Source organism: Nerophis ophidion, linkage group LG25 (assembly GCF_033978795.1).
Source record: "Nerophis ophidion isolate RoL-2023_Sa linkage group LG25, RoL_Noph_v1.0, whole genome shotgun sequence".
Lineage (NCBI taxonomy): Eukaryota > Metazoa > Chordata > Actinopteri > Syngnathiformes > Syngnathidae > Nerophis > Nerophis ophidion.
In genome coordinates, this window is record NC_084635.1 from 34,987,944 (window position 1) to 35,001,330 (window position 13,387).

The 13,387-nt window shown below is 41.1% G+C and overlaps 1 protein-coding gene across 3 annotated transcripts in view; it reads left to right on the top strand.

Annotated features, from left to right (window-relative positions):
* The window catches only part of shank2b (SH3 and multiple ankyrin repeat domains 2b), a 179,663-nt gene that overhangs the window by 119,960 nt on the left and 46,316 nt on the right, over positions 1 to 13,387 (top strand). For 2 of the 3 annotated variants that reach the window (XM_061887717.1, XM_061887719.1), the window contains exons 8-10: positions 7,219 to 7,354; positions 9,922 to 10,002; positions 12,443 to 12,466. In XM_061887717.1, the coding sequence (XP_061743701.1) occupies positions 7,219 to 7,354; positions 9,922 to 10,002; positions 12,443 to 12,466 (241 nt within the window). The remainder of the gene's footprint in view (positions 1 to 7,218; positions 7,355 to 9,921; positions 10,003 to 12,442; positions 12,467 to 13,387) is intronic. The other variant, XM_061887718.1, reaches the window with a different exon arrangement.

A 13,387-nucleotide genomic window follows, 5' to 3' on the forward strand; every position in this document is an offset into this window, starting at 1 on the left:
CACAATCCATCAGCTCTCCAACAAGTCATATATCCACATTAATTCTTCCTTCATTTGTTACCAGATTTGCACCTTCTTTCTCTCTTCAATTACCACTCACACCGCTCTGTTAGCACCAATGCTAACGTTGCCCATCTGGCTACGTCTCTGCTCGGCGAGGAAGTGTGATGTTGGCCACGCGTCAATGTGTGACGTGTGTGACGTGTGTGACGTGTGTGACGTATGTGACGTGTGTGACGTGTGTGGCGTATGTGACGTGTGTGACGTGTGTGACGTGTGTGACGTGTGTGACGTGTGTGACGTGTGTGACGTGTGTGACGTGTGTGGCGTGTGTGACGTGTGTGGCGTGTGTGGCGTGTGTGACGTGTGTGACGTGTGTGACGTGTGTGACGTGTGTGACGTGTGTGACGTGTGTGACGTGTGTGACGTGTGTGGCGTGTGTGACGTGTGTGACGTGTGTGACGTGTGTGACGTGTGTGACGTGTGTGACGTGTGTGGCGTGTGTGACGTGTGTGGCGTGTGTGGCGTGTGTGACGTGTGTGACGTGTGTGACGTGTGTGACGTGTGTGACGTGTGTGACGTGTGTGGCGTGTGTGACGTGTGTGACGTGTGTGACGTGTGTGGCGTGTGTGACGTGTGTGACGTGTGTGACGTGTGTGACGTGTGTGACGTGTGTGACGTGTGTGACGTGTGTGACGTGTGTGACGTGTGTGACGTGTGTGGCGTGTGTGACGTGTGTGACGTGTGTGACGTGTGTGACGTGTGTGACGTGTGTGACGTGTGTGACGTGTGTGGCGTGTGTGACGTGTGTGACGTGTGTGACGTGTGTGACGTGTGTGACGTGTGTGGCGTGTGTGACGTGTGTGACGTGTGTGGCGTGTGTGACGTGTGTGACGTGTGTGACGTGTGTGACGTGTGTGGCGTGTGTGACGTGTGTGACGTGTGTGACGTGTGTGACGTGTGTGACGTGTGTGACGTGTGTGACGTGTGTGGCGTGTGTGACGTGTGTGACGTGTGTGACGTGTGTGGCGTGTGTGACGTGTGTGACGTGTGTGACGTGTGTGACGTGTGTGACGTGTGTGACGTGTGTGACGTGTGTGGCGTGTGTGACGTGTGTGACGTGTGTGACGTGTGTGACGTGTGTGACGTGTGTGACGTGTGTGGCGTGTGTGACGTGTGTGGCGTGTGTGACGTGTGTGACGTGTGTGACGTGTGTGACGTGTGTGACGTGTGTGACGTGTGTGACGTGTGTGACGTGTGTGGCGTGTGTGACGTGTGTGGCGTGTGTGACGTGTGTGACGTGTGTGACGTGTGTGGCGTGTGTGACGTGTGTGACGTGTGTGACGTGTGTGACGTGTGTGACGTGTGTGGCGTGTGTGGCGTGTGTGGCGTGTGTGGCGTGTGTGACGTGTGTGACGTGTGTGACGTGTGTGACGTGTGTGACGTGTGTGACGTGTGTGGCGTGTGTGGCGTGTGTGGCGTGTGTGGCGTGTGTGGCGTGTGTGACGTGTGTGGCGTGTGTGGCGTGTGTGGCGTGTGTGGCGTGTGTGGCGTGTGTGGCGTGTGTGACGTGTGTGGCGTGTGTGACGTGTGTGACGTGTGTGACGTGTGTGACGTGTGTGACGTGTGTGACGAGGTGCGCTTGTTTTAAGTGTCTGTGAGAAGCAGAGGCAAGAAAGAGTGAGACTGTGGTTTAATGCCAGCAGCTAAAAGCAAGTGTGTGATGGCGTGTACTCCTCATTTTCTACATCGCACAGAGACAGAGACAAACCTGCGATGTATGGAGTATATCGCCCAGCCCTAGTTCCAACTGCGAAACGTAATCCATTTTTGCAAATAATCATTAACTTACAATTTAATGGCAGCAAGACATTGCAAACAAGTTGGCACAGGAACATTTTTACCACTGTGTTGCAGTGCTAGAATCACTAAGTAAATGTTTGGGAACTTTCAATCCGGATTTCTGAAACTTTTCAGGTGGAATTCTTTCCCATTCTTGCTTGATGTACAGCTTAAGTTGTTCAACAGTCCGGGGTCTCCTCTGTCCTATTTTACGCTTCATAATGCGCCACACATTTTCCATGGGAGACAGGTCTGGACTGCAGGCGGGCCAGGAAAGTACACGCACTCATTTACTATGAAGCCATGCTGTTGTAACACGTGCTGAATGTGGCTTGGCATTGTCTTGCTGAAATAAGCAGGGGCGTCCATGAAAAGGACGCTGCTTGGATGGCAACATGTGTTGTTCCATAAGCTGTTTCTAACTATCAGCATTAATGGTGCCTTCACAGATGTGTAAGTTACCCTTGCTTTGGGCACTAATACACCCCCATACCATCACAAATGCTGGCTTTTGCTATGTGCGCCTATAACAATCCGAATAGTTGTTTTCCTCTTTGGTCCGGAGGACACAATGACCACATTTTCCCAAAAAAATTTGAAATGTGGACTCGTCAGACCACAGAACACTTTTCCACTTTGCATCAGTCCATCTTAGATGAGCTAGGGCGCAGCGAAGCTGGCGGCATTTTTGGGTGTTGTTGATAAATGGCTTTTGCTCTACATCGTAAAGTTTTAAATTGCACTTACAGATGTAGCGATGAACTGTACTTACTGACACTGGTTTTCTGAAGGGTTCCTGAGCCCATGTGGTGATATCCTTTACACTCTGTCGGTTTTTGGGGCAGTACCGGCTGAGGGATCGAAGGTCACGGGCATTGCTACTTACGTGCAGTTCTCCAGATTCTCTGAACTTTTTGATAATATTACTTCAAGAGGTAGACATCTGAATTGATTTTCATTTCAAAATTTGATTTTGAGATTTTTGATAAAAAAAAACAACAACAAATTTCACAGGTGTGCTTGAAGCTCATGGAGAGAATGCCAAGAGTTTGCAAAGCAGTAATCAGAACAAAGGGTGGCTGTTTTGAAGAAACTAGAATATAAAACATGTTTTCAGTTATTTCACCCATTTTGTTAAGTACATAACTCCACGTCTTCATTCATAGTTTGGATACCTTCAGTAACTATTACAATGTAAATAGTCATGAAAATGAAGACAACACATTGAATGTGTATATATATTTATGTATATATATATATATATATATATATATATATATATATATATATATATATATATATATATATACATATATATATACATATATATATAAATGTATATATAAATAATTGAATTGATTATTGTGGACCCCGACTTAAACAAGTTGAAATATTTATTGGGGTGTTACCATTTAGTGGTCAATTGTAGGGAATATGTACTGTACTGTGCAATCTACTAATAAAACTTTCAATCAATCAATCAATCAATATATATATATATACACACACACACACACGTGGGGGCCCAGTTGCTGGTGGGGCAGGGGCGGTTTTCCCGTCCGGCTGCGGGGAGTCTCTGGGCCCCTCGGGCGGTGCATCCCGCCTTTCTGCCCGTGTGGAGGGTTGTCTATCCCTGGCTTGGGGACTGTCTGTCTCCTGCTTCTCTCATGCCTTGTCCCCTGCTGGGCGTGTCAGTCTGCGGCCTGCTCCTGTCTCTTCTGGGCGGCAGGGTGGGCCGGGCTCTGGGGTTCCTGTCACTGGGCGGCCTGGCTGCGTGGGGCCGGTGGTCCCTGGGCGCCACACCTGCTGTTTGGGCCGTACTCTGGCTTCCACGCACACTGGGAGTCAAATATATTGCACATACTCACACACACACACACACACACACACACAGCGTTATTCATACATACATACATACATACATAGGTACCTACACTCCCACATACATACACAAATACAGGACATACCTACATACTCAAAGTTCGTACATCCACACGCACATTTACTGTACAAACATACACATACTGTACATATACATTCACTGTACATACATATACACATACTGTACATACATTTACTGTACAAACATACATATACACATACTGTACATATACATTCATTGTACAAACATACATATACACATACTGTACATATACATTCACTGTACAAACATACATATACACATACTGTACATATACATTCACTGTACAAACATACATATACACATACTGTACATATACATTCACTGTACAAACATACATATACACATACTGTACATATACATTCACTGTACAAACATACATATACACATACTGTACATATACATTCATTGTACAAACATACATATACATATACTGTACATATACATTCATTGTACAAACATACATATACACATACTGTACATATACATTCACTGTACAAACATACATATACACATACTGTACATATACATTCACTGTACAAACATACATATACACATACTGTACATATACATTCACTGTACAAACATACATATAGACATACTGTACATATACATTCACTGTACAAACATACATATACACATACTGTACATATACATTCACTGTACAAACATACATATACACATACTGTACATATACATTCACTGTACAAACATACATATAGACATACTGTACATATACATTCACTGTACAAACATACATATACACATACTGTACAGATACAAGTACATATACATACATTCATGCATATAATCAAGTTTCATCAAACATATATTAACATTGTTGCCCTAGGGTAAACTGGGTAACACATGGCACACTGACAAAGCCTAACCTATTGTTTCTACAACAATCTACAAGGTTAATATAGGTTGATTGTCTTTCTTCCCTTTATTTTGTATTTCAAGTTATCATCACATACATGTATTGTTGCATTTGAACAACTGTATTGTTGATAATAGAGGTACATTATTGCTATTATTCATGATCAATAGTGCCAGTTGTATTGGTATTTGTATTGCTCCAGTTGTAGTGTAATAATGTTCATTGTTATTTCTGTATTATTATTTATTTTACTAACTGCTTCTTTGCTATCACATAGAACCACATCATCAAATACGATATGTACAAACATATCGTATTTTCTGATGTTCTAGTTTTATTTTTGTTGTTGTTGTTTTTGTTGTGTTTGCTGTATTTGTTGTTGTCTCTCTGTCTAACCCTCCTCTGTTCACCACAAGTTCTCCCTCTGTCTTCCTTTTCTTCTCTTCCTATCCCCTCCTGCTCCGGCCCGGCTGCACCAAATGATAATATAAATACATTTAATAAAGTCACATTCAAAGAAGGCAACAAGAGAAGTATCCTACACTTCTCTTTTGTAAAGTCAATGTGAACAGCTGATATGGGCATCTACATCTACATCTACATCTACAGCTACAGCTACATCTACATCTACAGCTACATCTACATCTACATCTACATCTACATCTACAGCTACATCTACATCTACATCTACAGCTACATCTACATCTACAGCTACAGCTACATCTACAGCTACAGCTACATCTACATCTACATCTACAGCTACAGCTACATCTACAGCTACATCTACAGCTACATCTACATCTACAGCTACAGCTACATCTACAGCTACAGCTACATCTACATCTACATCTACAGCTACAGCTACATCTACAGCTACATCTACATCTACAGCTACAGCTACAGCTACAGCTACATCTACAGCTACATCTACAGCTACATCTACATCTACAGCTACAGCTACATCTACTTCTACAGCTACATCTACAGCTACATCTACATCTACATCTACAGCTACATCTACATCTACATCTACATCTACATGGGAGCGGCATGGCGTAGTGGGTACAGCGGCCGTGCCAGAAGCCTGAGGGTTGCAGGTTCGCTTCCCACCTATTGACATCCAAGTCGCTGCCGTTGTGTCCTTGGGCAGGACACTTCACCTTTGCCCCCGGTGCCGCTCACACTGGTGAATGAATGATGAATGAATGACAGGTGGTGGTCGGAGGGGCCGTAGGTGCAAACTGGCAGCCACGCTTCCGTCAGTCTACCATGTGGCTACTGATGTAGCTTACCACCACCTATGTGTGAATGAATGATGGCTTCCCACTTCTCTGTGAGCGCTTTGACTATCTAACAATAGAAAAGCGCGATATAAATCTAATCCATTATTATTTATTATTATCAACTATATGGTTTGACTGAGAAGCTCGACAGGACAAAAAATCAAAAGAATACAATTATATATATATATATATATAAACATCAATCCATCCATTTTCTACTGCTTATTCCCTTTGGGGTCACGGGGGCGCTGGTGCCTATCTCAGCTACAATCGAGCGGAAGGCGGGGTACACCCTGGACAAGTCGCCACCTCATGGCAAGGCCAACACAGATAGACAGACAACATTCACACACGAGGGACCATTTAGTGTTGCCAATCAACCTATCCCCAGGTGCATGTCTTTGGAGGTGGGAGGGGCCTATCCCCAGGTGCATGTCTTTGGAGGTGGGAGGGGCCTATCCCCAGGTGCATGTCTTTGGAGGTGGGAGGGGCCTATCCCCAGGTGCATGTCTTTGGAGGTGGGAGGAAGCCAGAGTACCTGTAGGGAACCCATGCAGTCACAGGGAGAACATGAACTCAAAACCCTGGTAATGTGAGGCACATGCACTAACCCCTGCACCACCGTGTTGCCTACAACACAAAACATAGAGTTTAAACATAGAAAACGTGTATAATGCACCTGCCATAGTTTTTACATCTATAATTAGCCGTAAATAGTTACAGTATTTGGAATTAAGTAATTAGCTTTCTGTCGCCCTTCTGTCTTTAGTTGATCAGATGTTTCCCCTGACCGGGTAACTGCTAACATCAGATGTGTAAGTGGGACAATATTGACAGTCAAAGTTGCATCAGAAGTCTTAGTGGGGCAGTCATACGTAGTTGATGAGAATTAAACGTTCATAGAAGATTCCAAAGGAACTGTTTGGGATAATTCTTGACCTCACTTGTGAAAGAGTGGGTCGTCATATAAAAACTGCAGTAAATGAAAATATAAATAATAAAAATGCAAATGGTCTCATGTGACAAACATGTTGTATGAGGAATACCTAGAATATGAAAATATTACATTTTGAAGAACAACAACAGAGTTGTTGGAAAACACATTGATTTTAAATGGGGTCATTTTTGCCCCCCCTCTTGTAAGAGTGTAAGTATAGGTTGTGCATGTAAGGGGGGAGGAATGTTATTAGAACTCCTCAAAGCTGTCATGAAAAGATGATTGTAGGATTAAGAAATGATATCCCAGCTTTGTTTGTGTCTCTGCCACTAATGTTAGATCTGCTGTGTTGCAGGTAAATCAAGAGAATGTGGTGAAGGTGGGCCACAGACAGGTGGTCAACATGATCCGCCAGGGGGGGAACCGCCTCCTGATCAAGGTGGTGACAGTCAGCCGGAATCTGGACCCTGACGATACGGCACGCAAAAAAGGTAAGTCTGTCAAGTAGAATAGGGCTGTTGGACTAAATTGTGCAACAGCCCTGAATTTTACAGAAACATGAGGATTGTAGGGCTGTGTTCTTCCATCACTTAGAGCCAGCGTCGTATGTAGTCGACATTTGATTTCACTTTGTCACAGTTACAACATTTAAAAAACAATAGTCCCTCCTATTATAACAGGAGCATGTTGCTGTTTTTTCAGAAATCTGCTGCAAAAATCTTTCTATCTTCCAAGTTTTACGAACTGTGGCCAGTCAGGTTTCATTCACAGGACAAATTGGGACTGTGAGTCAAAGAAGAGAGTGACACACAAGTTTTGTTGATGGATGTAGCTGCTCCATCACTACCATCACTCTAGTCTAGATAATGATAGTGCAGGTTTAGGATCTATCCAGATTTACTGGATAATTTACATCTTGCAGTTCCAACAGCCCCGCTACTCATTTCATGTCATGCCTGTTTGTGTTCTTGGCCGTGTTCTACAAACCCTGTTTCCACATGAGTTGGGAAATTGTGTTCGATGTAAATATAAACAGAATACAATGATTTGCAAATCTTTTTCAAGCCATATTCAGTTGAATGCACCACAAGGACAAAAAATTTGTTTTTTCTTGTGCAAATAATAATTAACTTAGAATTTCATGGCTGCAACACGTGCCAAAGTAGTTGGGAAAGGGCATGTTCACCACTGTGTTACATCACCTTTTCTTTTAACAACACTCAATAAACGTTTGGGAACTGAGGAAACTAATTGTTGAAGCTTTGAAAGTGGAATTCTTTCCCATTCTTGTTTTATGTAGAGCTTCAGTCCTTCAACAGTCCGGGGTCTCCGCTGTCCTATTTTACGCTTCATAACGCGCCACACATTTTCCATGGGAGACAGGTCTGGACTGCAGGCGGGCCAGGAACGTACCCACACTCCTTTTTTACAAAGCAACGCTGTTGTAACACGTGCTGAATGTGGCTTGGCATTGTCTTGCTGAAATAAGCAGGGGCGTCCATGAAAAAGACGGCGCTTAGGTGGCAACATATGTTGTTCCAAAACCTGTATGTACCTTTCAGCATTAATGGTGCCTTCACAGATGTGTAAGTTACCCATGCCTTGGGCACTAATGCACCCCCATACCATCACACATGCTGGCTTTTACACTTTGCGTCGATAATAATGTGGATGGTTCGCTTCCCCTTTGGTCTGGATGACACAATGTCTAATATTTCCAAAAACAATTTGAAATGTGCACTCGTCCAGACCCCTGAACACTTTTCCACTTTGCATCAGTCCATCTTAGATGATCTCAGGCCCAGAGAAGCCGGCGGCGTTTCTGGATGTTGTTGATAAATGGCTTTCACTTTGCATAGTAGAGCTTTAACTTGCACTTACAGATGTAGCGACCAACTGTAGTTACTGACCGTAGTTTTCTGAAGTGTTCCTGAGCCCATGTGGTGATATCCTTTAGAAATTGATGTCGGTTTTTGATACAGTGCCGTCTGAGGGATGGAAGGTCACGGTCATTCAATGTTGGTTTCCGGCCATGCCGCTTACATGGAGTGATTTCTCCAGATTCTCTGAACCTTTTGATGATATTATGGAGCGTAGATGTTGAAATCCCTAAATTTCTTGCAATGTCACTTTGAGAAAGGTTGTTCTTAAACTGTTTGACTATTTGTTCACACAGTTGTGGACAAAGGGGTGTACCTCGCCCCATCCTTTCTTGTGAAAGACTGGGAAGCTGCTTTTATAGCCAATCATGGCACCCACCTGTTCCCAATTAGCCTGCACACCTGTGGGATGTTCCAAATAAGTGTTTGATGAGCATTCCTCAACTTTATCAGTATTTATTGCCACCTTTCCCAACTTCTTTGTCACGTGTTGCTGGCATCTAATTCTAAAGTTAATGATTATTTGCAGAGAAAAATGTTTATGAGTTTGAACATGAAATATGTTGTCTTTGTAGCATATTCAACTGAATATGGCTTGAAAAGGATTTGCAAATCATTGTATTCTGTTTATATTTACATCTAACAACATTTCCCAACTCATATGGAAACAGGGTTTGTAAGTTACTAAGGGCCCAAAATGATTGTGATAATCATGCCAATGATTAAAATGCAACTGCTACTGTATACACTTACTGTAACTTTTGAACGGTGTCACTTCGGTCATTTGTGCCTTTCAAATCCTATAAATGTTGACAAAAGTTAACCAAAGTACATTTTTTATCTTGTACTTTTATAAAATGCACTTTCCTTGCTGATACAACATCTGGAACGTTGTTTCCTGAGTATTTCAAACTGAATTATTTATCCATCCATCTAACTATTTCTACTGCTTGTCCCTTTATACATTTTTCATTTTCCTGCTATCACCTGCCTACAGCTGGCCCTCTGAAATAGTGAGGAGGGATGTGCCTTTAACATCTGGCACTGATTGAAATATGTTTTGAAAATGAAATGGTTTTGATGAACTAGTGATATATGACTTAAATAACAGAACCAAAAATGTTTGACAGAAACTATGTTAGCTGTTTGTGACCTGGTAAGTGTCTGTGTGTCCCCAGCCCCCCCCCCACCAAAGAGAGCCCCGACTACAGCACTGTCCATGCGCTCCAAGTCCATGACGTCCGAGCTAGAGGAACTTGGTAAGAGCAAATGTTTACTTGACTCCAGTTGGGTTTTGGTCTGAGGTTAGTTAGTGTCTAATGAGCATCTCTATTGTGTTCCTTCTTACGTAATTGATTGATTAAATGTCACTAGTGGATAAAGGTAAGCACCTAAAGTTGATCAAACTATTGCCACCCATGTTGCTTCTATTTGTGTCAGCTTGCAGCTTGCAAATAATGTCTTGTTCAAGCTGCTCCTTTTCAACTTTACATTAACTTTGCCTCTCCTCACTCGTCTCCTGTCCTCTTGCATCTTTATGCTTCAAAAGACTACCCGATTTTTCAGAGTATAAGTTGCTTCAGAGTATACGTCGCACCGGCTGAAAATGCATAATAAAGAAGGAAAAAAACATATATAGGTCGCACTGGAGTATAAGTCGCATGTTTGGGGGGAAATGTATTAGATAAAATCCAACAGCAAGAATAGACATTTGAAAGGCAATTTAAAATAAATAAACAGGCTGAATAAGTGTAGGTTATATGAGGCATAAATAAGCAACTGCTATGTTAAGCTAACATATTATGGTAAGAGTCATTCAAATAACTAGAACATATAGAACATGCTATACCTTTAACAAACTATCTCTCACTCCTAATCCATAAATCCCATGAAATCTTAGACGTCTAGTCTCTTACGTCAATGAGATAAATAATATTATTTGATATTTTACGCTAATGTGTTAATAATTTCACACATAAGTCGCTCCTGAGTATAAGTCGCACCCCCGGCCAAACTATGGAAAAAACTGCGACTTGTAGTCCAAAAAATACGGTACTTATTGATCATTTTAACGATTAGTCGATGAGTCGGATTATAACTCGCACACTCATATAATGGCTCAAATTTTTCTGCCAACGTTTAAATGCATCTTAAGTTATTTTAGGCATGTGCTTACGAACAACAAAGTTGAGCATTTATTTATAGATATGTATGTAAAGTGTACTTGTGCTGCTCATTTAGCTGTTAAAAACATTAGTAAGCCTAATAAAATGTTCTTTTAAAAGAAAGGAAAGGCAAAGCGCTAAAAAAAAACAAAAAACTATTAAATAATTACCATATTTTTCGGACTATAAATTGCAGTTTTTTTCATAGTTTGGCCGGTGGTGCGACTTATACTCAGCAGCGACTTATGTGTGAAATTATTAACACATTAGCGTAAAATATCCAATAATATTATTTATCTCATTGACGTAAGAGACTAGACGTCTAAGATTTCATGGGATTTATGGATTAGGAGTGAGAGATAGTTTGGTAAAGGTATAGCATGTTCTATATGTTCTAGTTATTTGAATGACTCTTACCATAATATGTTAGCTTGCTTATTTATGCCTCATATAACCTACACTTATTCAGCCTCTTCTTCACTATTCTTTATTTATTTTAAATTGCCTTTCAAATGTCTATTCTTGCTGATGGATTTTATCTAATACATTTCCCCCAACAATGCCACTTGTACTCCAGTGCGACTTATAAATGCTTTTTTACTTCTTTATTATGCATTTTGGGCAGGTGCGACTTATCCTCCGGAGCGATTTATAATTTGAAAAATACAGTACGTTGCTCACAATTAAATCCCCTCCCCCAAAAAAAACTCCTTTTTCCTTGAAATTGACATTGTCTTCCTGTTATTGACAAACATTTGCATTAAATATTGTAATTAGTAGATTAGTTTCAGATGCAAAACCCTCCCAGCATCTTTTTCAATTCAATCAATCAATCAATGTTTATTTATATAGCCCTAAATCATAAATGTCTCAAAGGGCTGTACAAACCATTACGACTACGACATCCTCGTTGTCCTAATGCCATCTTTCGCTCGCGACGAAGCAGCCTAATAAGCTAAATCCATGTTTAAACCCAAAATATGCCTCACACACTTGTTAAAAGCATTTTTTAATCAGAGCAATTTTTAATTATGAAAAAGAAAATAGAAATATGTAAAAATGGCAAATAAAGGGGGATTGAATGGCAGTCAGGGTGTAGCCTGGTCATCAGCTTCCATCGTTGTGTGTCCATCTCTGTCTCCAACTAAAGATGATAGCCATCGCCCACAAGTGTTGAATCCAGAATATTGGAGATATATTGTAGAACCTTACTGTCCATTGAAAATCAATCAAGTTGGAGCCATTATTGTCACAACAGCTGCCAAGACAAGTGAAGAGGAAGATAATTGTGTCTTGCTTCCTGTCCAGCATGGCTGCATTAGTGTGTTTGGCGCTGTGGTGCTGTGGTTTGCAAATATGACTAATACAGCGATTATAGGCTGTGGTTCATTGAGGATGAGGTGAATTACAACATGAACTGTGACACTCTGAAGCTGTGCATCATTGGCCAAACAATCAAATCAAAATGATTTGCAAATATGACAAATACAGCGATAATAGATGATATTTGATGGATTCCTTATTGTCCCCTCAGCTACCCTAAGGAAAAAGAAAGGTGGTAAGTTACTGTAGGCATGTTGACATCATAAAGTTATATTGATGTTACAACAATGTTGCAAGTTTTCATCATTTCTCAATGGAGCTGCTTAAATAGATGTTTAGATGCTGTTACTCCTGTAACTCTGCACGATTCATTTTGATGACTTGCTTGTTGATTGTCTTTCAGTTGGCAGCTGCATGATTTGTGCTTAAAGTGAAGTCAAATAAAGATGGTGCTCAACTTTTTCTTTACCATCGTCACACTCACTCCCTGTCAGACAACATTGTTGGTTCTTGTTTTGTGCTCTTGGGGTTTACAACAGATCCATTTTCAAAAGGTACTAAAGAAGTTCACTTAAAAAAAATCAGGACTCCTAATTCAGCTTAACACACAATCTTCATTTGGAGCCAAAATGTTGTGTGGAGTCACAATGTGTGTGCAGTTGTGTTTGTTTATCATCAACACACACAGAAATAATGTTTGTTTGTCATCAACACACACAGAAATAATGTTTGTTTGTCATCAACACACACAGAAATAATGTTTGTTTGTCATCAACACACACAGAAATAATGTTTGTTTGTCATCAACACACACAGAAATAATGTTTGTTTGTCATCAACACACACAGAAATAATGTTTGTTTGTCATCAACACACACAGAAATAATGTTTGTTTGTCATCAACACACACAGAAATAATGTTTGTTTGTCATCAACACACACAGAAATAATGTTTGTTTGTCATCAACACACACAGAAATAATGTTTGTTTGTCATCAACACACACAGAAATAATGTTTGTTTGTCATCAACACACACAGAAATAATGTTTGTTTGTCATCAACACACACAGAAATAATGTTTGTTAATTGTGTCTTATCTAAAAGAATAATGCTGGCATTTCTTTTCTTCCTTTGGGCTTTCTTCTTTCCTCCTG